This window comes from Micromys minutus (assembly GCF_963924665.1).
Source record: "Micromys minutus genome assembly, chromosome: 8".
In the NCBI taxonomy this organism is placed as follows: Eukaryota; Metazoa; Chordata; class Mammalia; order Rodentia; family Muridae; genus Micromys; species Micromys minutus.
In genome coordinates, this window is record NC_137977.1 from 56,169,922 (window position 1) to 56,197,320 (window position 27,399).

At 35.7% G+C, this 27,399-nt stretch overlaps 1 protein-coding gene across 1 annotated transcript in view; it reads right to left on the minus strand.

Moving 5' to 3' along the window:
* DCC (DCC netrin 1 receptor) overlaps positions 1 to 27,399 on the minus strand; it is a gene marked incomplete at both ends in the record, with an annotated part of 1,062,613 nt that overhangs the window by 185,880 nt on the left and 849,334 nt on the right. The window contains one exon of the mRNA XM_080920225.1: positions 5,952 to 6,093. Coding sequence (XP_080776351.1) covers positions 5,952 to 6,093 — 142 coding nt within the window. The remainder of the gene's footprint in view (positions 1 to 5,951; positions 6,094 to 27,399) is intronic.

Genomic DNA, 27,399 nt, shown 5'->3' on the forward strand with positions numbered 1-27,399 from the left:
CCCCAAAGTTGTATATAGCAGGAATATAAACATTCAACCGCACTTGCAGATACATCCATTGGACATGATGAAATCATTCTGGACTTAAGGGCGCACAATACAACTAAATAATGTTTAAACCTTTCATGTGTGACTTGTTACCTTTTATTCCACATAATTTTCAATATATAATATGTGACTGATTTTTGAAAAGTCTATTAGCTAAAGTTATTTATACTTTTTAAGGACTATTTTCTATCAAAGTAACATTCTAAGAAACATTGTTTTAGTTAAAAAGCATTTCAAAAAATAGAAATATTTCTAAAACTTGGGAAACTGGGTTTGTATTGTATCTCTGTGGAAACAAATTTGAACTCACAACACATACATGCTTATGTACACTGGCATATAATACATAAGCCCAGTATTTCCATGGCATTCTAGGATGTTATGCAGAGTATGGAAGTTCGTGTTCTGCATGTGCTATCTGAATATGCTGCCACTCCCTTTCTTCATTGTCACCATAACCAAAGAAAATAATCACTAATTTAACTTATTTTGCTCCATTCACAAATGAGATTGAATATTTTATCATGCTTATTGGCAATTTGAAGTGTTTTGAATGAAATTTCCTGTCCTTGGTGTTTCTGTTTAAGCCTATCCTTTATTTTATAAACAGGGTTCATGTCATATTTTTTATGCTTTATATGACAGATGTCAAGCAAGTGTCAAAGATCCAACCTTCTCCATTTTATAAAAAGGAGAAATGAAATGTCCTCATGCCTCTATTTGACTAATATTAAATCTTAGACATATTAAATTTTTTAGTAAGGTATTTTTTAATTGTGAGGTTTTTTTTTAAGTAAACATGGCATATTATGGCCCACCTAATATAAAGAAAGCCTATAGGTCTTTCTTTAACATCGGTTATTTTTATCCTTAATATCATTTCTTTGTGGTTTAGGAAAGTATATCATAGGCTTGAATTTTTAAAATCTTTGTAAATAGTGCATTGGATGTTCTACCAGATTTATAAATTCAACAATACCCACCTAGGATTTTGTTTAGTTTTTAAAATAGGCAGAATTGTATTCCATAAAACACCTTGGAAACATTCGCACAAGCACTATAAGATTTTACAGGAAGTATTTCCATGGGAACTATGTTATTCTGAAATTGAAGATTATAGGCTGAAGAAAAGACAAAGTGTGTGTGTGTGTGTGTGTGTGTGTGTGTGTGTGTGTGTGTGTGTGTGTGAGTGTGTGTGTGTGTGTGTGTGTGTGTATGTGTTATGGTTTGATAACATTTTCTGCATTACTGGTATATAGAAAAATGAGTGGTTAATCTCCATGTGCCAGTGATAGTTTATTTACTAACATAGGTGGATTTAAATAGAAAATCATGAATTCTACTGACTACAGAAGTATGTTTTAGCCTGCTTCTAATCACACAGTCATGTGCTTTGCTGCTGCAGTGGCTTATCTTCACTGCCAGCTCAACTTTACTTAGGATCACATGGGACTTCTTCCTCCAGGAATATATTTGCAGCACTTCCAGAAAAGATTAACTGAGGTGCAAGGTGCCACCCTGGATACAGGTGGCACCTTCCCACCGGTTGGAGTCTCAGACTGAAAGAGCTGAACGCTAACATCCATGTGTATCAGCTCCCTGCCTGTGAGCACACTGTGACCACTACCTCCTGTTTCCGCTGCCCTAATTTCCCATTCATGATGGGCTGTACACTGGAAATGCAAACTGAAACAAGTTCTTCTTTTCTTCAAGTTATATTTGTCAAGTATTATGGCACAGCATCAAGAAAAGCAAATGATACAGAAAATGTTCCCTATTCGTTAGCAGTCAATGAGATAAAACTGGTCACATGGTATGTGGGCATCTGGAAACGGTTTGTGGGATACACACTGAAAAACTCAGAGCTGAAGAGTAGATAGTCTTTGAATATTATAAGCCAAGCGATTGTGCAAAGAGTGTGCAAATATATTCTCTAGTGGGACTGCTTTACTAGTAGAGAAGTTGAAGTCTGCTTATGAGGTTTCCAAGGTAAACAAAGACTACTGAGAGCTAGACAAAATGCCTTTCAGATTATGTTAAGCCTCAAATATGGCTGCTTTCTGCCCATTTTCTGAAAAATTAGTGAGGCCAAACTTAAAGGTAACTGAATAAATAGTTCATTATGCCAAGAGAATACAACATCTATGTTGTGTCTTGGTGAGAGGGACAGAAACAGAGACAAAGACAGAGGGAGAGAGATAGAAGCAGACAGAGAAAGACAAAGAGACATAATTAGACACATTGAGAATGTAAACATGTATTTTCATGAGTAAAACTATGAACAAATTTTAAATCCCATTCAAGACTCGTTGGAAATGGAAGCTGTAATTGTTAAAAATACTAATGCCACCAAAAAGAAATTTGCTGTTATGCACTTGGAAAACCATAAAGGTGTCCTGAAGGCAACTCATCAGGGGTTCCAAGTTGTAAAATTTTAAGTTCAACAGAAAAGAGAGCATAGATTTGGTATTGTGCTAAAGGGTTTCCTTGATTAAAACACCTACTACAGGGAGTTCAGTTGCCAAAGTACACAGCTACCACAATAGCTGTGGCAGATGGCATCCAGAATAGATCTGTAGCTAGTGGCAGGTAGTACTCTCTATGTACTGCTGGCTTTCCATACATGCAAAAGGAAAGAGAGTAAGTATATCATGGAGGTTAGAACCAAGGTCCTAGAAAGGTACTGAGGTGACCCATGGCAGGCAGAGTTAGATTCTGTGAGGGAAGTTTGGGGCTGTGAGTGTAATTAATCCCACTGCATTAAGTTGTAGAGTGGAAAGTCAGTGCATATGAGAGCATGGATATTGTTTATGACAGAGACATAAATGGTTCAGAAAGCTGAGGTAAGAAATAGAAAAGGCAAAAGAGGAGCAGCTATGTTTGCTGGTTGTAGAGGAGCCTGATGGAGAGAAATGATGTCTCTAGGACTCCGAGATGCTTGCCATGAAGCTTAAGAATTAGGGGGTTGCCCTTTTCTGCTTGATCTTGCTTCAGGTTGATCTTTTACAAATATGAGACAGGAATTCTGTCTTACAATAAAAACACTTAGTCTTTATAATTATATACAGGTATATTTTTATTTATTACAGCATAAATACATCTCATTGAGTGTTTACTCATTTTTCCTTGAATCACAATAGATGATTTCACTTTTCCGTATTATGGGTTTAAAATTTCAGTGGTCAAATAGAAACATGTTAGTACTACATGCATACATACACACATACACACACACACACACACACACACACAAACAGAGTGAGAGAGAGAGAGAAAGAATCCTATGTAATGTATAGATGGATCATCTGTCAATTATAAACAAAAATTATTGGCCTATAAGAAAGGGCAGAATAGAAGATGGGACATTCAGAAGGAGAGAAAGTTCTGAGATCCTGTCAGGTGAGAGATTTACCTAGGAAAATGTGACAAGATGGACCTATAGTGCAGGAACACAGTTAATCACTCCCATGAATGAGTGTAGATTAAAATAAATAGAATAATTTAAGTTATAATCTAATAAGATAAAATTTAGTTATGTGCCCAAGATATTTGTACATATATTCTTAATCTGATTCTTATTTCTGAGAGCATGGTTGGGGGGGGGGGGGAGGTTGGGAGGAAGAACCATGCATAACTGAGAGAGAGAGAGAGAGAGAGAGAGAGAGAGAGAGAGAGAGAGAGAGAGAGAGAGAGAGAGAGAGAGAGATTATGACATATACAAAGAGACAAAGAAATAGGAGACCTCATTGCAATATTGTCATCTTTTGCAATTAACAGAAGTCAGAACAAATATTGCTTGCCTCATTATTTAACTTGGCACGATATTCTAAAGGAAATAATATGAAATATACACAAAATGAGTAAAGAAATTTTATGGTAGTGAAGTTTAAACTCTATGATAATAGTTTGTTTTGTTAATTATTATTTGCATGCATAAGATCTTGGATAAGATTGCTTTGTGTCTTAAAAGAGACATTGAATAATGTGAGTATCATGAAAATGTTGAGGATTCTACAAAGAAACAACACTTATTTTCTATTATAAGAAATTTATAAGTTATTTATAAGTTTATAAGATCAAGTGTGGAAAATTATAGCTTTAAAATTATGTACTTAGGTGTCACTGTGACAAGGAATGGACATCATATGTTTTCATCGGGGTATTTGTCTATAGCTCATCCAGCTGTGCATGGTGTATTTGTATGTGTTTAGACTAGAGGCTTACACCAGGTATCTTCCATTATTGATATTTAATTTTTGTTTTTCTTTTCTTTTTTATAGATAACCTATCATAGCTACTGAGCTCCAGAGATTTACTTGATTCTGTTCAGCCTGAATTATTGTCCTAGTGCTGGGATTAGAGTTGTTTTGCCCCTACACCTGGCCTGATATGTTTTTATGTGAGGACTGATTGTCCAATCTTGGATTTTTATACTTATATACTTCACTTACTGAGCCAGGACTTGACTTTGGATAATTAGTCTTCTTTGACTGCTAACTTGACCGGCATTGGAATCATTCAGAAGACAAACATTTGGGAATAAGTTTGAATGAATTGCAATGTAATTGATTCTTTTATAAATTCTTGATGCCAGATTTTTTAAAAAATCAGAAAATTAGTAGAATACCAGCACAGAGCTCTTTCTGTCCTTCTGATTGTAGGCACATATAAGCCTCTCACTCCTGTACCATGCCTTCATGATAAGATTACTATAGTCTTCAAAAATGAAGCAAAATAAACCTAAACTCATTTTTGTCAAGCACTTTGTCAAAGCGTTGAGTAAACTAAGGAATACAAGTGCTCTCTCTAGTTTTCTCCACATCGACTCTGAGTCACAGTGGTACAAACACTATAGTTTGTTCTCAAGGCCATGGACATGTAGCAAATTAGTTCTAGACCTGGGAAACTCCGAGCCTTGCTACCACCATTATATAAAGTGGTGATGAATGAGGAGAAGCTCCTATTAGCACACACCAGAAGCTCCAGTCTGCAGGACTCTCCTGGAGCTATGCAATGTAGTCCAATGACAGACAAGGGAGGTTGTGCAACCGCTTGCACATACTCAATTTGTGTGACCTCCCAGAATCACTCCATAAAGTAATACAAGCTTTGCATTTATCAAAGTCATGGCCAGCCACCTAACTAGCGCATCACTATTGTTTTTAAAGGAAAATATCTCCCTGACCCTTTCTTGCTTCCCAAGTTCACTCCTTCTTGTCCTCCTGAGCATAAATTTTCACTGAGATATTTTTAGAAAACTTCCTTTAGTCTGCTCATTAGAAACTTAGATGAGCATAAACTAAGGTTACAAAACAGTGAGAAGATACATTATTATCTCATGTTATTAAATCGGAAAATTGTCATTATAAAAATTGGATCCCCTTTTGCAAATATTAATGGGTATTAGTTAGTGAATGTTGCCCTCCTATGAATCCCAACGATATTGCTATAAAAGTAGATTTATGAATTTATAGAAAGGGCAGATGTCTCCTCTTCATTTTCTCTTCTTGTCATTTTCCACTTTATTGTGATATTTGTGATGAGGAGGGGCACCACAGAGAGACACATAGAGAGCCATCTCTTTAGGAGCCTTTTAAAAGTTGTTAACTAAAACATTAAAAGTTATTAGGCAGTGAGAGTTTCTGAGTCAGCGATTCCGAGAAGTAACATAGGTAAAAGTTCTATGATACACTTATTAAGATGATGCTACAGAGAGAAATGGCTAGTGAAAGCGTTACAGGGCATATAAAGTTAAAAATATAAAGGTTATTCTTGTTCAGGCCAATAAATGTCAGCTGCCAGGGAAAAAAAAGTCGATGTTCCTTTGAAGTAAGTGTATATTTTTATTCCTAAAGCATTTAATTCATCAAAAGCATGCCAGCCTGCACTGTGTGAACACTGACCTGTGAAGAGGTACCAGAGGTTATTTGGTTCCAGTGTTTCCATCTCCCCCCTGCGGGTAGTCTTTCTGTGTCGAATTTTATAGCCAGTAATAAATCCATTTTGTGTTCCCGATGGAGGAGGAAGCCAGCTTACTTTGATACTCTGTAAAATAAAATGAAATAAGAAATGTAAATGAAGACATCGAAGAGAGAAAGACAACTGCGCAGGGTCAGAGAAGTTTAGCCCAGGTGTGAATAAAACAGAGAAGCAAGTACTATTATAAGACGTGGTCTCCAAGTGAAATCCTTCCTTCCAGTCTAACAGCAACATATTTGCTTTATATTAGCTCTGATGCATACTAGTTATTTGACTGATCATATATAAGATCATGTCTCCCTTGGAACCACCACTGAAATGATAATAAAGGATTATAAATAGTAAAAGCCACTGTAAGGTGGGATCAGGATGACCAGATGAGTGACACCAACAGGTTGTTATATGCTTAGACCAAGGAAAAAGCTAAGCCTAAGAACTTAAATTAGTTAAATTTCATATATATATATATATATATATATATATATATATATATATATATATATATATATGAAAACCAAGCTAATTTCTATTTAAAAATCACCCAATTCTGGGACAATTTTTGCTTCCTATACAACTTGAGCATGGAACGGAGGCATGCTGCTGGAAAGAAAGAAGACTTAGAAAGCTCAAATAGAATTTAAACTTTAGCTTCTGACTAGGAAGCCAGTCCATTAACCCTCACTGCCTGGAGTAGCTGGGATCTCAGTGCTCAGAGCTGTTGAACACAAAAGGCCACAGACTGAGAGAAGCGGCACACCAGTAAGTAGGGTTGTGCGAAGGGCTTATCAGGTCAAAGATGTGAGGCATCCAAAGGTTCTTCTCTCATCCAGTACACAGGGGAACTTAGGTTAGCTAGGGGCAATATCAAATAACCCTTTGCGACAGAAAATTAAGAACTTTGAACTAGACAGAATGAACCTATCCTGTGTTCCCAACAGTGAATCCATAATTTAACAAGTCCCACCAGGACCCAGCGTTTGACCTTTGCAAGTTACAGTTTTAGAACTTCACGTGTATATATGGAAATTTCATATGACCAGATATTATCACAGTCTGTGACACACACTGATAAAATACGAAGGCAGAAGTGCATGTGTCCTGAGAGAAGCAATAATAATACACAAAAGAGGCCTGAAAAATATAATAATTATGCATCAAAAAATTGGGAGAAAATGCTTGATTGTGGGAATAATTAAAGTATGTGTAGATAAAGATAGTAAACAGGCCTGAATATATGGGACAAAAAAAATTTGAAAAAAAATCTATAGATACATTGAAAAATAAATGAAAATATATATTTTTAAATTAAGAATGGAAAAACACTATTGGGTTGTGGAGAAAGGATAAAAGGCATTAAAATCTTGTTCATAACCTCTAACATACAAATGGTAAATTGAGAGAATGCAAAGGCAGCAAAGTATGAGATAGAAAATTAGAAAGAGGAAACACAGAATACAAAAGAAAAGATGATATATGAAGTTAATTAACCTTCCAATTAATGCCCAACTAACCTATAAGAGGTGGAAGAATTTCATACTAGCTCCAAGGAGATCATAAAGCATTTAACAGAACAAATGTAAAAGAATCACACTAATGTGTAGCTATATGCATCTTCCTGAGAGGTGTCTGGGTAAAAAAAAAAATTTAAAGTCAAGATTATAGAACCTAAAGAATCAAGCAGAGCAGCATATTCCTTAAACTTCTGATCACTGAAGTTAAAGACCCAGAGGATTAAGAAACGTAAGAAATGGAAAGTTACAGGTATTTTTGATGGTTTTAGGAAGAGTGTGTATGTCTTCAAGTTAACCAAGAACTTTTAAAAAACCAAATACGTAGTTAATACTCCCAAAATACAAAAGTTATCTTTAAGCAAGATTAGATGAGAGGGGTTACCAGTGTAAGGAGTTCAGGGACCTAAGCATCATGCTCTACCCTGCTAAGTTTCTATCTCTACTCTTATCTCTTTCCCTTAGGAATAATATAGAAAGTAGCATCCTCTGGTTTCTCTCTGTATCTATGGCCTGGGCAAATCCTGTAGCAGATGGAGTATATGGAATCAGACACTAGAGCTGGGGTCCAGGCAGACTGCCCAGTCAGTGTCTGGTCTTTATCCCACTGTGTTCTCAAAGAGACCATTGACTCATCCTATGAAACTGTCTAAAGGCCCTACTGGATTCTCCCTTGTGAAGGGAGCCTGTAAACTTTAACTGACTGCCTGGTTCATTTTTGAGTATCATGGTTGTCATGAGTAGCATTTGCTTATACTTTAGTAAGTTCGTGTCTTCAAAAAAGAAAATACTAATTTGAAACAGTTTGATAGGTTAAGTCACCCCATTCAAAAAGAGTATATACTAACCAATTGCATTTTGATTAAATCTAAGACTAGGAATAAACTTAGATTATAAAAAATAAAATAAAGAACTGCAAAAATAAAGAATTGCAAAGGCAGCGACACTTTAGGCTTGATTACACATGAGTGCAATCTAACTTTCACTGTCGATGTAGATTTCTTCAGCTACAATTTCATGCTCCTTACATGAATGAAAGCAAATTAAAAAAAATCAGATCTTTTCATGGCTTGTTGAACTTTGCGGTATGCTTGCTGCTGTTATTTAACGTTTCAAAAATAATAAACAATGCGTATTTTGACAAATTTCATATTTCCTATAAAAGCAATTTTTATACACTGTTCCTTGCAGGTAGTAGAACAAATGATCAGATTTAGAAAGAAGCCAGAACAGATGGCAACTGATAGACTCCTGAGTCTGGATCACAAGCCAGAGGTTTCCCTCCACTGGTCTTGGGATACGTTGGCTGATATAGGACATTGCTTTCTAGATCATCATCTCACTTACTAATAACTGATGCTCTAAAATCATGCAATATTTTATACAAGGAGATAAAGTCAAGGAAGATAGAGTTCTTTACTAAGTATTCTAGAAATAAAATGTGGCAAATAGTAGATTTTTAATATTTACTACATTTAAGTTCTATCAAAACCTAAGGAAACCCCAATTCTCAATATTAAAACATTACTGCTATAGAAAGTAGTAATTTGGGTATCTTCCAGGCTCTTATTACAAAATGCATGTTAATTTGTCTATAACGTGGGCCTTTTTATAGTTTTCTTTTTAAATACTTTATTTAATATTACTGGGTAAAATTGATTAATACCCAACCTAGGTTACTTAATTCCTATTCTCTACAAGGCACATCACTGTTGTTTTGTGTTTAGTAACACTGAACAAACAGATGCCAGTACTACATTTAAGAGACACTAAAACCTGTAAAGTTACTAATAAAACAGATAATGAAAATAAACGGCCAATTAAAAAATACATTCATTTCCACTGTGAGATTTAAGAGAAGAAGGCAGGATAAAGGCCAGCAAAATGTGCACTGTTCTGCTCAAAACAGAAGGCCCATTAGTATTAAAATTGTGGTAATTTTGTGATTATTGATTTCACAGATACAGAAAGTACAAAATGATGATGATCAACCACAGTTTTGCAAATATATAATTTACAGTTGAAATATGTAAAACATTCTGACAAATTTTAAATATAATCTTATGTTTTATATAAACTATTCCTCATATCAATTGATTAACTTATATTACTTGTTAGATTACCTTTAGGAGAATATGGAATTACTGAGATTATTGCCTCTCACAAATATGCTAATATGAGAGGGAGACCCCAGTATTTTTAGTATTTAATAATATCATATTTAATATACCACAGACATAAAAATTGTACATATTCTACATGAGAAATATATTTATAGTCCTGATAATTTTGTGAGTTGGAATTTAGGGTTGCCAAATTTTTTGGGTTTCAACATTTGACACACTCTAACAATGAACTCTAACATTTGAGTCTACTGAGTAGTAGACTTGTTTACCCTCAGGTTACTATATAGCAATACAGGAAGATTTTCTAACCATTGAGTTCGGGGTTTTCATTTTATACTAACAGGAAAAATTGGGCTGTTCTTTGTCAATATAGTCCCCCAAATCTCCTATTAATACCACTTAAAACAAAAAAAAGAGCTGTGGATACATCTCAGTGGAAAAATATTTTTCTTGCAAATTAATGATTTGGATCACTACCACCCACACAAACCATGAGTAAACCTGACAGTCCATGTGTAATTGCAACTCATTAAAGTGGAACATGGGGAACTTCATAGTAAGTTGGCAAGATAGTATCAGTGAATATGGTGATTAAGAGTTAAGTTTATTAATTATTATTTAAATAATCTACTTGACTACATTCCAGACTTCTTGGGATAGTCCTGTCTAAATCAGGGACATGGATTTTTCTGTTTCATGGACATCATTTGTTAACAGATTCCTTGCCTTTACTTCTATGTGCATATGAATAGCCTATAAAGAAACAAGAAAAAAAAAAAAACCTGATAAGCCTGTCAACTCAAGTTTTCTCAGAAGCTCAAGTCATAAGACTCTATTCTTTTTCAAACTTCTAATTTTTTAAATCCACATTTTTCAGTAAACGAATGTGTCAGCTCTCTAGTAAGATGTGCAGATGAGAACCTGCCCATTTGAAGCTCTGTGATCATCTCACAGCAAATACTCTTATATCTTACTGTGGTTGTATCTTATAAGCACAAGCATGTCTATAGAAGGGGTTGGGAAATGCCATTTGAAAAGAACTCAGAATCACCTTGTTGGACCTATGCATGGATCTGGGAGTTCTGGGATTAGCTTGAAATTCATTCTAGACTGTCCATTTCCTCTCTGTACTGATTGTGGCTTGCATCTCATAAGAAATAGTTTGGATAATGAGATAAACTCTCTGTCTTCATTTGGTCCCATGGACTTCTTATGAACACAGCCTGGAAACACTCAAAGGACACACATCCCTTGTACCAGCCACAAGTCTGCTTAGTTAATCACTCTCTGTACTGTCCTCATCCAGACCTTCATTTGCCTTCCCCACAGAGATTATTCCTAGTTAACAAGGTTCACATGGTCGAGTCCCATTACTCACAAAGTCAACCAGTACCTCCATGGCCAATGAGTGTTTCTAAAAGTAGAATATTTTAAGAAGGGAAAAAGAAACAAGATAAACCATATTGAGACTATGAATTTTGGGGGAATTTTTGTTGTTTTATTTTGTTTGTGGTATTGGGCTTGTTGTTATTGTTTGTTTTTGACAACTTATCTAGCATTTTTTTTCCTCTTCAAATGACAGAGGAACAAAGAGAGATCAATCAGCAAGAAACACACTAGGAATTACTATTCTTCCATATACATTTTTTTCTGAGCATCTAGCTTACATGGAATACAGTTGTTATTTTTTATTTTAGCAGATAGAAACATCATGCCTGGGTACTGGGAAAACACTGAGCAAGGAGAAAACCAGAATAAAATATAAAATATGAAGTTACTCAATAAATGTCTTTAGAAACTCAATTTTAGAGGACTTGGCTATCTTTACAAATTTTAGTAGTAAAAGGAAAAATAATAATTTTAAAGCACATGTGTCAGACAGAAGAAATTCAGTAGATTATAATAATTCACTGGGGGTAAAACTGTCAGATAAACAACCCACTTAAGGAGTTACTAGAGTCTCTAGCAATCAGAGCAATGCAAACTAAATCTATGTTGAGATTGCACCGTAGCCCAGTCAACATAGTTCATGACCAAGGAAACAACTCATAGCCAACTCTAACAAGCATTTGTGGAGAGAGGAGCTTTCTTTCATTGTTGATCTTATTGTAGACTTCTGCAGTCTTTCTGGAGATAAGTCTTTAAGGTGTCAAAAAGATAAAAGTAGATCTACCATCTTAGTCACCTATACTGCACTCAACACCCCACTCCTCAGGCACCTGTGTAGCCCATGTTTATTGCTGCTGTCCTTACAATCCCCAGGGAACAGAAGCAACCCAGATGTCTTTCAACTGATGAGTGAATAATAAAAAAGTTATTAGATATACAAAATAGAATTCTATTCAGCTGTAAATAAAAATAGATTTATCTTTTTTCAGGGGAAATTTGCAGGGAAATGGTAATAGAACACATTTTGCTGACTGAGATTAGGAAGAACCAGGCAGACAAAGTGTGCAATCTAATTTAGGGTTTATATTTAATGAGTCTCTTACTCTGAGGGCATAACCGGAAGTAACTGTAGAATACAAAACAGGGAAAAGTAGCATGGTGCAGATATCTGGAGAGTGGGGATTTTAGGACACATACAATCTAAAAAGGGAAATGGGAAATGTGAGAAGGGTCTTTGATCCACTTGCACTTGAGCTTTGTATGAGGAGATAAGAAAGGGTCTATTTTCATTCTTCTGCATGCTGAGTGCCAGTTGGACCAACACCATTTGTTGAATACCTTGTCCTTTTTCCATTGAATGTTTACAGCTCCTTTGTTAAAAATCAGCTGACCATATATGTGAGGGATCATTTCTGGATCCTCTATTCTATTCCATTGATCCACGTGCCTGTTTCTGTACCAGTACCATGCAGTTTTTAGCACAATTGCCTTGTAATATAACTTGAGGTCAGGGATAGTGATTCCGGCAGATGTTTTCTTGTTCTTGAGAATGGATTTCGCTATTCTAGGTCTTTTGTTATTCCAGATGAAATTACACTTTGCTCTTTCCAACTGAATGAAGAATTGGGTTGGTATTTTGATGGGGATTGCATTGAATCTGTAGATCGCTTTTGGTAAGATGGCCATTTTTACAATGATGTTCCTTCCAATCCATGAGCATGAGAGATCTTTCCATTTTCTGAGATCTTCCTCGATTTCCTTCTTTAGAGGTTTGAAGTTCTTATCATACAGGTCCTTCACTTGCTTAGTTAAAGTCACACCAAGGTACTTCATATTTTTTGTGACTATTGTGAAGTGTATCTTTTCCCTAATTTCTTTCTCTACATGTTTGTCCTTTGAGTAGAGGAAGGCTACTGATTTGTTTGAGTTAATTTTATATCCAGCCACTTTGCTGAACTTGTTATTCAGCTGTAGGAGTTCTCTGGTGCAATTTGTCGGGTTACTTAAGTACACTATCATGTCATCTGCATATAGTTATGGTTTAACTTCTTCCTTTCCAACTTGAATCCCTTTGGTTTCCTTTTGCTGTCTAATTGCTTCAGCCAGGACTTCCAGTACTATGTTGAATAGGTAGGGGGAGAGTGGACATCCTTGTAGAGTCCTTGATTTTAGTGGGCTTTCTTCAAGATTCTTACCATTAAGTTTGATATTGGCTGTTGGTTTTCTGTATATTGCTTTTATTATGTTTATATGGGCCTTGGATTCCTATTCTTTCCAAGACTTTTAACATGAAGGGGTGTTGAATTTTGTCAAATGCTTTCTCAGCATCTAGTGAGATGAACATGTGGATTTTGTATTTGAGTGTGTTTATATGGTGGATTACATTGATGGATTTCCGTATATTAAACCATCCCTGCATTCCAGGGATGAAGCCTATGTGATCATGGTAAATGATCATTTTGATGTGTTCTTGGATTCAGTTTGCAAGGATTTTGTTGAGTATTTTTGCATCACTGTTCATAAGTGAGATTGGTCTGAAGTTCTCTTTACTTGTAGGGTCTTTGTGTGGTTTAGGAATGAGGGTTATTACAGCCTCAAAAAATGAGTTAGGTAGTGTTCCCTCGGATTCTTTTTTGTGGAAGAGTTCAGAGAGTATTGGTATTATATCGTTAATAAATGTCTGATAAAATTCTGTACTGAACCCATCTGGACCTGGGCTTTGTTTTGGTTGGGAGGCTTTTGATGGTTGCTTCTATTTCTTTAGGAGTTATGGGACTATTTAGATGGTTTACCTGGTCCTGGTTTAACTTTAGTATCTGGTATCTGTCTAGTAATTCATCCATTTCCTCCAGATTTTCCAGCTTTGTTGATTTTTTTTTAAACTTTATTTTAAAAAACAAAGATAAAAGAAAAAAAATTAAATATCCACTTTCCTTTCTGATTTTGTTAATTTGGATACTTTCTCTTTGCCCTCTAGTTAGTCTGGCTAAGTGTTTGTCAATCTTGTTAATTTTCACAAAGAACCAGCTCTTACTTTTGTTGATTCTTTGAATGGTTCTTTTTGTTTCTATTTAGTCTATTTCTGCCCTAAGTTTGATTATTTCTTGCCATCTACTCCTCTTGGGTGTATCTGCTTTTTTTTATTGTTCTAGAGCTTTTAACTGTGCTATCAAGTTGCTGGTGTTTGCTCTCTCAAGTTTCTTTTTGGAAGCACTCAGCACTATGAGTTTTCCTCTCAGTACTGCTTTCATTGCATCCCATGGGTTTGGTTATGTTGTGTTTTAGTTTTCATTGAATTCTAGAAAATTCTTAATTTCTTTCTTTATTTCTTTTTTGACCCCGCTATTGTTTAACAGAGCATTGTTTAGTTTCCATGTGAATATGGGCTTTTTGTTGTCTTTGTTGTTACTAAATACCAGCCTTAGGCCATGGTGATCTGAAAGGATGCATGGGAGTATTTCAATCTTCTCATATCTGTTGAGGCTTGTTTTGTGACCAATTATGTGGTCAATTTTTGAGGAGGTGTCATGAGGTGCTGAGAAAAAGGTGTATTCTTTTGTTTTAAGATGAGATGTTCTATAGATATTTATTAATTCCAGTTGGTTCATATCCTCTGTTTGTTTTACAATGTCCTTGTTCAGTTTTGTTTCCATGATCTGTCCATTGGTGAGAGTGGTATATTGAGGTCTCCCACTATTATTGTGTGGGGCGCAATGTATTTTTTGAGCTTTAGTGAATAGGTGTTTGTTTGATGGTTGATTTTGTCATAGTCTTATTGGTAGTATATAAATACTTTACTAATTTTCAAATGCCATAGGAACATATACAGATTTATTTATTGGGATAAAATAGATTAAATCTTCCTGCCACCTAAAATGTCTTCCAGGACAACATGTACTTATCCTAGCACTTGTGAACTCATAAAGAATATGACTGGGGTCACAGAATGTACTGCAAAGTAGAGAAAAAGGTTTGGAAAGAACAAATAACAAGCAAGTCAGGTTCACATGAATGTAACTCCTTTGTGCTTTCAGATTCTGTACTTAAAATAGCATTTTACACATTATATTCTGCTATTGCTATTCATAATCTAGTAGCCAGGCCTCCCATCTTCTAAGCCTCAAAATGGGAAATATAATTTTAGGAGGCATTTCACAGTTCGACAAAATTCCATTACAACAAAGCAATTTTGTTGTTCTCCAGAGTTGGTGATATAGTGATCTTAGGTGTAATCATTTTAGAATTTGTCAGTATCAATAGAGTTTACTCTATAGTGCTTAAGTCATTCCCTAGAAGTATGCCGAATGTTTAGGGGCCCTCATTGACTCTTGGAGATAACTATGTCTTATATTCAGACTATTAATTTCTTCCAAATGAAGTCACTAAAAGCAATAAAACAGCCTTTGTATAGGAGTAATGCAGGAAAAGTGGAAATCCCATCAAGGGAGTTGTATGTAAAACTATATACTTCAAAGGCACAAGAATACAAGACATATTTAATTTAAAACAACAATATTGTGTTCATTGATTTCTTGTTCCAGTCTGCTTTTTGTAATACTGAAACTAAGTTATTGTTTGGACAGTCAGTTGAATGACATCACTATTGGCTGCTGTTCTTACCAAGATGGTTGAATATTCCATGTGAAACAGAAATAAAACTTCCACACTGGCTATTTCTCTGATTATATATACCCATTTGTTAAGAATAACCATGACGAATTCAAAACATTAGAAGCATATACTGAAATATGTCACTCAGGTTTTAAAGTCAAACATCAGTTTCGTAGTGCCTGACCAAGAAGAGATAATGGTAGTTTTATACCAATATCTGCCAATATGCTCTCAAAGTAATAAAACAAGCACTTTAAAATTGTTATCAGTTTCTGGCTAGTATTTGATAGAAAATATAATTTCCATTCAATTTTCCTCTGTACAGAATGATGCCCTTTTGGCTTTTGTGTACAGTACATTTAGATACTGCAAATACTTCAGGATGAATACAGACAGTGAAGTCAATATTGAGGAAGGCTGTAAGAGTACATTATGAAACAATGTTCCCTTTAAAAACAGGAGCAAGTGACTGTTTAATGAAAGCATATCTTCAAGCAAACCATCAAATTAGACCCTAAGTAATTAATCTTAGAAACTAGCAGGCTTTCCATCGGAAAGCAGCCATCTCAAAGACAAGACTTAACCATGTAATTACATGGGACATTACAATGTATTTATGAGGTCATTTGTTACAATGTACAGTAATTACAGAGTACTTACATAGCTATTTATGTCTCATAAAATGAAGTGAGACTAAATATTATAATTGTGTGAAGAAATATGGGAAAATATTTGAGTTTAAAATGTCATGTAAGATTACAGATCAGATTCACATAATTCATCTTCACAGCTGACTGCCTCCAGAGCCACCAATGCCTGATAGTGCTCTTCTGTTAGATATGGAGGGAGGTGACATTTTGATAAATATTCCATCTGAGGAAGTAATAAATGCAATGAATCTCTCCAATTTTCATCTTTAGGTAATACCAGCAGTCGGCTGGCTCATGGTATAATTTACTACTTACGCTTTATACCCAAACTATAAATATACAGATGTCAATAGAGTTTCTCGATTAAAAGGAATGTCATATACAATGCTATCATAAAAAGGCATATGGTCAAATTGGACAGAATGATAAAATAGCTGTCTGTGCTTTTAAATGGCAAAATTGGTATTTGGTTGGATGTTCACAGGTCCAATTCTTAATATAGAAGTCAAGATAGGCATTCTCGTTTCTTACATAAGATGAAGCTTCCTTAACAGTTTTGGAAGGCATAGCAAGTTTCATTATCTCCTTTAATGTACTTAATGACATTTTGGTTTAGAACTGAATTTTTTAGGCTAAAAGATGAGTCTTAAACATCAACTAAAATGTTTTTAATATTTTTACAGGGGTAACATCACAAATGTATGCTTAATCTGGAAAGACAAGCACACTAGGAGTGTATCACCTACTTCATATAGTTAGTTTCAAATGTTTTCCAGGTAGAATTCTGCTATACAGTCTGGCCGAGAATCAAAAGGCTCCTCCTTTAGTTTCTCAAATGCTGCTACTATGATCAGTGCAAACATGTCTAACTTATGCTGCTGGTTTTCAGATGTAAACAAACAAATCTTAAAACCTTCTTCTGGATTAGTTCTCCACTGTTTTGGGGTATATGCTACAGATATTGCTTTTATTTACAACCGGAAGTTATTCAATGGGTACCTGAAGTAGTTCTGTGTTCAAGTAACTGAACACAGAGAGAATCATAGTCATAAAACAAACATTTTCTGTTTTATTTTGAAGAGAAAATTTCATTTATATTGATAATTTATGATACAGTCATTATAGAATATAAATTGTATTGTCCAGAATTTACTTCTTTATTATTCTGTTTCTGTAATCCAGTTCCTAGATAATAAGAAAAAAGTTTTATCTATGAAAGGACAGGTAAAATTCTATCTTTCTAAGCTTTAGCCTGTCTCAGAAATTTCAAATAACCCAGAAGAAATTTTGTTTACTTAGAAAGACTGCACATCAAATCATATTTGTGATGTGACCATTTCAACTACTCAATATATGTGTGAATATATGAGCTAATTAATGTTTGTGAAGGCTGACTAGTTGGTGTTTGATAATATCTATTATAGCATCATGGAAAAAATGATGGTACTATCAATTTGTCATGACTGGTATTTTCCTATATAAATGTACCAGAATTTACCAAGTCCACACACACAGGACCTACAGAAATGTCTGTATAGAATGTTACTGCTAATGAACAAACAAGCCCACTCAAATCTACATATTTATCCAATAGCCAGCCAGATTGCTTCTGATTTACGGTCTTAATTTTTTTCTAATTTGTAAAAGTATTTGGTGGAGTTCTTTCTGGGTTCAGTAAATTTCATTAGTCTAAAAGGGAGTGTGTTCTCCATAACTGCTTCCTACTTAAAAACAGAAAGACATTCTTATTTAATGTTGAAAAGCATGAACAACTATCAATACTTTAATCAGTATTTTAATTAAACCTGCAATCATAATGTATCTAATTGATTAACAATTACCAGCACCTGTAGTTGCCTATAATTTTAATTACAGATTAAATTATGGCTGATTGCTTAAAATGTTATTGGTATGAGAATTGATAAAGAAGAATAAAATAACTTGAAAATACATAATCAATAAAATTGTGATCACTGTCTATTCAATAAAATAAGAGATAATTTAGTTTCAGAAATGTTAATAAATTATTCTCTAAAACATAAGATAAAGAGAAGTTATATCTCAAACAACCCAGGGTGTTTCTAAGACAATGGGATGCTCTCTACAAACTGACAGTATTCCCATTGCCAAGGAATAACCCATTCACCTTATTGAACATGGAGAAGTCTACCTAATGCCTAAAAGGAGTCTTCACCCCTATGTTCACATACCTTAGGTGTGAGTTGGTACTCTATAGGCAAGCAAAGAGGTAATATAAACACAATACAGCCACAAAACCTTTGGCCTACAATCTGTTCTCTCTGCAAGATATGTTAGATCAATGGTAACACAGAATATGTTGGAGTAGTCAACTTATTTCTGATTTTCCTTGAAGCCCATTCTACAAGACTGACCCCATACCCAACACTGCTTTGGTGACCAAGAACAAGAGACTAGAAAGTTTAGAGAGCAAGGTAATCAAATTCTAGGTTTGGTAAAACCAAATACTACTGGTATATATGTATCTTTAGGAGAAATTTTACTTCTGAAGATATTCTTCTATACTTGGAGATAGCAGCTTACTCAGTTATCACCAGAGAAGCTTCGACTTGCAACAAACAGGAACAGATGTAGAGACCCATACTAGATGATTCACAGAAAATGTCTATGGAACACACAGACTTAAATGTGATATTTTATCAATTCCTTCCCTCTAGAGCTAAGGGAACATCTCAGAAGAGAAGAGAGAATGATTGCAAGAGCCAAAGGTATGGAGGACACCATGAACTAACAGAAACTGAACCAATAAACACAAAGTCTTCACCAGGTTCACTATGTATATATGCACTGTACCTTTCAGCTTAGCATTTTTATGGAACTCTAGAGCCCCTGGACATTTGGGTCTCGAATTCTTTTGTGTTCTTGGGCCTCTTTTACTTTTTTTTGGGTTGCCTTGTCTAGCATTGACATGGTGTGGTTTGCTTGATCATATTTTATGTTATTTTGTTATGCATGGTATTTGTCTCTTAGAAACCTATTCTTTTCTAAGGAGAGACAGAAAAGAACTAGATCCATAGAGCAGCAGAAGCAGTGGGAAGGAACTGGGAGGAGTAGAGAAAAGGAAACTGTAACGAAGATATTATATGGGAAAACATCTATTTTCTATAAAAGGAGAAATGAGAAATTTTTTTAAAAAAAAAGGTTTGGGAGTTTGAAGATAGTTCAATTGACAAAAACATGCTGTAGAAACATTAAGAGCTGGGTTCATATTATGAAAATCCTTGAAAAACTGGATAAAATCATCATATATGTAATACCAGCAAAGGAAATGAGAGACAGAAACAGATAAAAACTCTTCACAGTGTATTTGGGAGAAGGATTTCAGAAAGAAGAGATGTGCTATTGATGGCTACAGCACTGCTTTAAAAATTAAAAAACTTTACAATCAGTATGACAATGGATACACAGCTTTAAGCAATTGTGTTGTAGCCTATAGAAAATGAGGAGCAATAAGGGGTGAAAGTATCTGTAAATAGCTTCATTGCTGACTAGCTCTATGTAAATCAATAAAAAAAAGGTTTGGTACTAATTTCCATACTCCTGATCCTTATGAAACAGAACATCAGTGCTGAATGTGAAGGTAGGCATGAGTATATGTGTAGTTTTGGGAATAGATGATTGTGCAAGCTTTTTTATTTACCTGAGACTAAGAAATGAAATACAAATGCATTAAATGTATTTATAGGCTGTGTACTTTCCTTCCATTGTGAATTCTCACTTAAACATTTGGTCATATGATTTGTATATATTGTTTTGGAACTTAAGATAAACTCTTGCAGCATTCATTGCACAATGGGTTTTATAGCGTCAATTGCACCTTAAGTTGATAGTGCAACATAGTGAATGGTTACATACATGCAGGTCATAATGAGGTTATGTCAACCTCAAACAGCTGTTTATAGTCTCTTTCTTGACTACATGCTCATTACTTGTAAACTTTAAGACATTTGGAATGATTTTCTTTACATGTACAATGGTTAAAGAAGTGGGAGGCTCAGTGGAGCAGCAGCGAAATTCCTGTACAGTATGACAAAAAGTTTAAAGACAAATATTAAAGGGGCTAAAATACATGGCTGTACTTCTGCATGAAATACACTTTCTAAATTTGAATGACATAAGTCACAGTAAACGTTTCAAATTTATGACTTCTACTAGAGAAATGATCCTTAAATAATATTATCCTAGACAGGAGTTCCTTTCTTAATCCAGCTTTTTTTCCTTACAACTTTATTTAAAGAAGAGAGATACATGTACAGATTTTTAAAAGCATTTTGGCAATTCTTTTAGAGGTTTGATAGCATGCATTGAAATCTTACTAGTTACCATAAGCATAAAGTACATGTAGAAAAAGAATGTAACATGAAGAAAGTGAGAGTTTTCTTGGTGTGTATTGATTAAACATCATGATCTTTGAATACCAAAATTGCCACAAGGCTATCCAGCTTTTAAATAAAAGCTCATTGGAATAGGATAACAGTAAGAAAGTAATGGACACAAAAGAATGAATAAAATAATTTTAAAATATTAAAGAAAGAATACAAAATCTTAAATGGGTAAACCATAGGTCTTGAATGTATATTTAGTTTGCTAATCTCCAAACCTTCCCCAGATTATCGTGGAAAAGCTAGTACACAGGTACATATTTCAACTGTGTAAAATTGGGGTCTGCACTATTAAAGACCTCTGTGGGAGCTAGCATTTTATGCTCCAAGCTTTATAATCCATAAGGTTTATTGATTTGCTTGAAGGAAGGTATTGCTTGGATGCCTATGGGTCCACTGTGAATATAGTCACATTGTATTAATTAGGTCAGAGCTAATGCACAGATTTTTTAATTTATTTATTTCTTCTTTTGATCACCAGTGTGCTGTGCACATCCTACTAAAAGACTGCTGAGTATTACTGGAAAAAGGAGGGACCAGAAGTCATCAGCAAACATTCTGTACACATTGATTTTCTGTTTAGGATTAATGACTGGGGTCAGTCAGAGCAGGCCTTTAAATTTTGTACCCAGTGGCATTTGTTTAATTAGAAGTTTCTTTTGTTTCCTGAATACATTCAATAACTCTGAGCTTAGAAGTATTGCTGTGCATCTTCTAACTTATTTTAGAATTAAGAATGCATACCTTGTTTTCACTGTATGGTCTCTTACCTTCAAACAAAGAACATTTTAAGCATCCGTCTTTAAGAGACTGATAGCAGGAATGCTGTGGAGTGATGTTGAATTTTCAATGTTCCACATTTATAAAATGCATTAATATAATAAGCTCCAAAGATACTCCATGGCTTTTCAGTGTGGTCTTTGATGTTGTAGCTATTTTGCAAATTAGGACATAAAAGTGAGGCACTCTTAACCCTCTGGGTTATGAATTATACAAATCATTAATTTTCTAAATATCCCCTTTAGAATTATTTTTTCTAACCATAATTCTTGTCTCTCCACCTTGTTTTAGCTTTTGTGAATGAAAATATGTTAAGGTTAAGAAAGGAAATGAATAGTATATATTGATACTACCCATCTGTTTGGCCTAGACAACTGTAGGAGAGGGGAGAACAGACCAAGTTATAGTTCAGCCCATCAACTTAAAACATCGTGAAAAAGAAAGATAATTATGTCTAAAATGTATTTAATTTTTCTAACATACTGATATTGCAGTTTGATGGCATAGTAGGTTGGTCAGTACTGGCTATAACCCCTTTGTGACTTCATGTGACAAAGTATGGAGAAAGTATGCTATCTTACCTTACAGGGGGTGAAACCGCAATCTGATACTGATCATTTGAGGGGTAAAAAGGAAGAAAGATTGCTACTGAAGCTCTTTTGTTCTTGAAACTGAATCCATGATCTCCTGGGCTCCCTTGGTTGCTAATGAGAAATGTAGGTCCTTTTCCTCCTGATGTGATTTTGGTTTTGTGTTTGGTGTGATTTTCCTTTCAAGGCAATGTCTTGTTTATCAGGCTAGGCTTTTACTCTGGAATGATGGGATTAAAATATGGCATCCTGTATGTTACTCTGCTCTGCTTTACCTTGTTTTTAAACTAAGAGTTCAAAACAAACACAGAATTCTTAAACCAAAACTGAAACAGTGAAGAATACACGTCAAACAGCGACTTAAAAAGTAATCAGAGGGTTCTTGTGAGAATGATATAACTCAGGAGTTACCAGTGTCAGCATGTAGTCAGTGTGACACAAGTTCTTCCTTCTGCCTGCAGCCTTAGTGAAAAGCCTGGGAAGGAAGCCCTCCATCAATGCTTAGGAATAGTTCTCCAACTGCTCCGCTTTCTTCCCCAGCTAGCACTACATCATGCTTCCCAGTTCCATTTTTGGTTTTTAATGAACAAGCTTTCTCTAATAAGGATTAAGTCTTTCAAGGATTATGCTGTAAATGCTAGCAGAGTTAATTCTGTACTAAGTGCCAAATCCTATCCCCTCTCTCTTTCTCTTCCTGAAGAGCCGGATTCTGTATACACTTTCTTATGCCTATTCATGATTATCCAAAAAGGAGATAATAATCACAAAACCAGAAGTTAGCATGAGTCAACGTTAGATTAAAATCTTTATAATCCATTGCAAGGTATTTAAGACAACGATTCTAATTCAATATGTTTGCTATATGACTACTATCAATGATACGCATATAAGAATTACACTGTTGTTTAATTCTGCTGTTCTAGTTTGTAAAAATTTCAATTCACAAAGAAAAGGATATAAAAACTGACCTGACGCATTGAAATTAAGAGTTTCAGTAAGAAATGATACCTTTCTTCTATGCCTTGTAAAGTGATACTTGCAAATCACGGAAGGTCATGAAGACATTGTTAAGAAGTGAAAGTCCCAACATTGTTTATAAATACACAGTGTTGTCCCATAGTGTTTTATTAAATTGCAGAATGTCAAGATTCCAAAATTCTTTGTAAGGAGGACCTGTTGATTCAACAAAACCTAACAATGGACAGAATCTCAAGCTTCCTGAATGGACTTCTTGCATCAGGATGAACTATACAGTCAGTTTTCATACTTATCAATACAGATAACAGTTGCCCCGTGAAAATACGAGGTGCTCTTGCTGGGCAAGATAGTGAATTTAAAAAAAAATAAAGTTGGGGGAGAATGCTATACTTATCTGTGGATATAAACAGGTTTTAGAGGACAGTTAGGAATTATACTTGTCTACAAAAATGACAATGATAAGTTCTCTTCCCAGCCTTGTGACTTCACTAATTCAGGGTAGTTGCCTGGGTGTCTAGTACCAGACATGATTTTTCCCATATTAAGCAGGCCTTGAGTTTAATTAGACAGATGCAGGGTACCCATGAGAGCTGAACAACACTACTGTATCATTAGGGATATCTTGTTATCCCATTCATCGTTATGGTTCATGAGATTCACAGCTGCACAGGGCTAGTGTTTCCTTTTCTCACTCAGCAGCCTACACAGTACTTCTTGTATTCTGACAGCTAAATCACAGAAAAGAAGCTTTTAGGTTAGATCGAGATGGAATTTGGATATGAGGGAGGGAGTTCTGAAGTGTGTGGGGTCAAATAGGAATCGTCTTCAACCTCTGAGAGGCAACCAAGGGCAGAAAAAAAAATAGCCTATATTGTTTATGATGTTTTTCAGATTATGCTGACCCTAACATGACAAATTTTAATAAAAATCATTTTAGGTATACCCAAAAGATGTTCCAACATGCTACAGGGGTACATGTTTATAATAGCCAGAAGCTGGAAATAACCCAAATGTCCATGATAGAAGAATGGTACAGAAAATGAGGTTCATTTATACAATAGAATACTAGTCGGCTATTAACAACAAAGACATCCTGAGCTTTGCAAGCAAATGGACTGAACAAGAAAATATCCTGAGTGAGGTAACTCAGACCCAAAAGGATATGCACAGTATATACTCACTAATAAGTAGATATTAGCCAAAAAAGTACAGAATAACCAAGATACATTCTACAGAACTCAGAAAGGTCAACAAGCTGAAAGACCCAAGTTTGGCAGTCTCAGTCCCACTTGGTAGGGAGAAGAAAGCAACCACAAGTAAGGCTGGAAGGAGGGATCTGGGAAGGAAGAGGAGCAGGTGTGGAGGAGAGGGAAACATGATCTGGTATTAGGTTGGGGAAAAGAACTGAAGCCTTGAGTTCCAGCAGAAAAAAAATTGAAACAGGTATCTTCTGGAGGTAGGAGGTTGGGCATGTACCAGAGACCAGGAAACTGAGAGACACTCTGGACTCAAAGAGAGGGACCCTAGACGAAGTGCCCTACAGTGGGGAGAGGGAACTTGTAGAGCCCACCTCCAACTGAAAGAAGAGGCATCAAGTGAGGGATGGGGTTGCTACCTCACAGTCAAAACTCTGACGATTGTCTTAGGGTTTCTACTCCTGCACAAAACATTATGAGCAAGAAGCAAGTGGGGAGGAAAGGGTGTTTTCAGAGCACATAGTGCAAAGTCCTGCTGGCCATGAAGATAACCATATACATGCTGGTTAACTCCCTGCAGGGAGGCTCTGTGTGTCTGGGCTGTTTATAATGGGGTCTATTCCTCCAAATGGTTAAGGGATCACTTGAGTATAGTCTAAGGCTAGAGGAAAGATTTCCCTAGAAAAGGAGTTGGATTGCAGGTTTCATTGTTTTTCTCATGACCGTGAGGGCAAAGAGAGATGGGGCAGGCAAGGGGATTCTTTCACATCTCTGTCAGACATTGAATGAGACAAACTCATTCCATGAGATTCTCTAATTTCGTCAAAATTACATCTGCTGTCAAGTCAGCTCCCAGCACATTGAAGCTGGAGTGAACGTGACAGGGTCGATGAATGTGCAGGTCGTCCTCCCATTTCCCAAGCAAATGTGGCAAGTGAATAGAATAACAAGGACCAGAAGAGGCGGCGCAGTCACCCCATAGGCAAAGCGAATGGACCGCGGAGATTGATGAACAAGGTTACTAACCAGGACTCTCGGAGTGTATGCCCTCGCCCAGCGGCAAACAGGCTTGCAATTCTGTTCCTGGCTCAAGTTCATTGCTGACATTTAAACTGGACAATAAGTTTTTTCAGCAACCCGGGCTGTCATTTACAGTGAAATGTACCTGGTGAAATGATTCATTTAGAGTTTCCAGGGCCCAAATTGCCACTTCAAAAAGGACATAGAGCTTTAGCCAAATCCCACCGTAAGTGTTGCAGATGCAGAGCCGGGGCCCAAATCCCCAGAAGACGGAGTGAATTTGGATTCCTGGCTATCTCTTTTTCTCAAATGCAGTTTTCACTTTTATTTCGGGAATTTTGCAGAGAAGTAGGTCTCAAATGGTTTAATTTAAAGGAGAAAACACAGATCTGTCTGTTTTCCCATCTCTAACACCCTCACAGGCTGACGGAGATACTGAAGAGCCTCAAATACTGTTTGTGGAAATACAGACATATGTGATGCTAATTTTAGAAAATCATTTTCATTTCTGTTTATGTGTTGATATAATTATGGTTATCTTTAGAGACATATTTTATAAAAGCAATTTATTTCATTTAATGGGAGTATGGATGTATGTTTTGCCTGCATCTGTCTGTATACCAAGTGTATGCAGTGCCCAAGAGGCCCAAAGAGGACATTAGAGTCTTTAAAACTTAAGTTTTGGAATTGTTATGAGACACCACATAAGTGCTGGATATAAACACAGGTCCTGTGCAAGAGCAACAGAAGCTCTTAACTTCTCTATGATCTTTTAAGGTCTAAACCAGTTTCCATCCAGTTACTCTGACAATTCCCAATTCCTATTTGTTTCTAGCACAGGTCAAATGGGTTTAATTTTTAATATATCCTTTCTGGATATGCAGATTTTACTGTTTCTGGGGTTGTTTGTATCAATTTCTGTATAGCAAATATACGTGTCTGGTCTCAATCATGAAGTAAACCCTGTGATTAAGCCTCTGTCTTGGTTTCTTGTGTGTCTAATATAAAGCCCTATGCCAGCCCTAGGACAAGCCTATCATCAACCACAATGCTTTCCTCTTCGAGGTTTCTCTGCATCCACTCAGGTCCTTTGAGTTTTGCTTTCTTAGGTGTACCCCAGATTCCTTTCTATCAACAAAGGGAATGCAAAGTTTCAGCTGCAGCCACAAACCAGAGCGCCAATTAATTTCAGCAGCTCTCTAATTCTGAGCAGTGACATGAAGGTATGTGGGTCTTAAAACTGGCAGAAAACAAATGCAAGCGGATATTTAAAGTCACTTAACTTTGCTCGTACTCCCCAGACAATTCAGAACCAAATTGCTTTTTCTGATTCTTGCTATATCTTGATCATTTTGGGGATTAAAACATGATTACATGTTTCTTTAGTACATGTATCTTTCTTCACTCCTCCCTCTCTCGAGTTTCCCAAATCTTCTCAAATTTATGGCTGCTTTTACCCTGTTATTACACACCTACTATGAACACAACCTAGCAAGTCCACTCAGTGTTACCTGCATGTATAAGTTTTTACAGCTGACTACTTGGTATAGAAAATCTGATTGGGCTAATCTCTATGGAAAACTACTTATCCTTTTCTTAGCATTCCTTAGTTGCCTATAGGTCTTTGCCCCTGGGGACAGTTCCATGAGATTTTCCCTTTTACATTAGTTTCCCTATTGATATTGAACTTGTTCAGTTTTTTTTTTTTTAATCTCTCAGGTTTGGGGGTACCACGGCTGAAGCTTCTCTGTCCAGAGTCATTTTTGTTTTCTATTTGTTTCTTTTTTTGTTTTGTTTTGAAAAGAGGTTTCAGTTATATATCCCAATTTCTTTCTGAACTTACTATGTAATCTGTATTACACTAGTATTAGACTTGCAAAGATACTTCTCTCTCAGCCTGTCACAGATGTAATTAAAGGTATAGGGCAGCACATGTAGCCAAATTATCACATAACAACTGTGCTCGAAACAAAAAAAGAACAACAAAGGATGATGTAGAATTCATTTGTGGTCTTTACAAAGACATATCCTGATGTTGAAAATATTTAAAACTAAAAAAATATGTTTATAAATTTTAGTTTTCAAGTGGGATTATAAAGATCA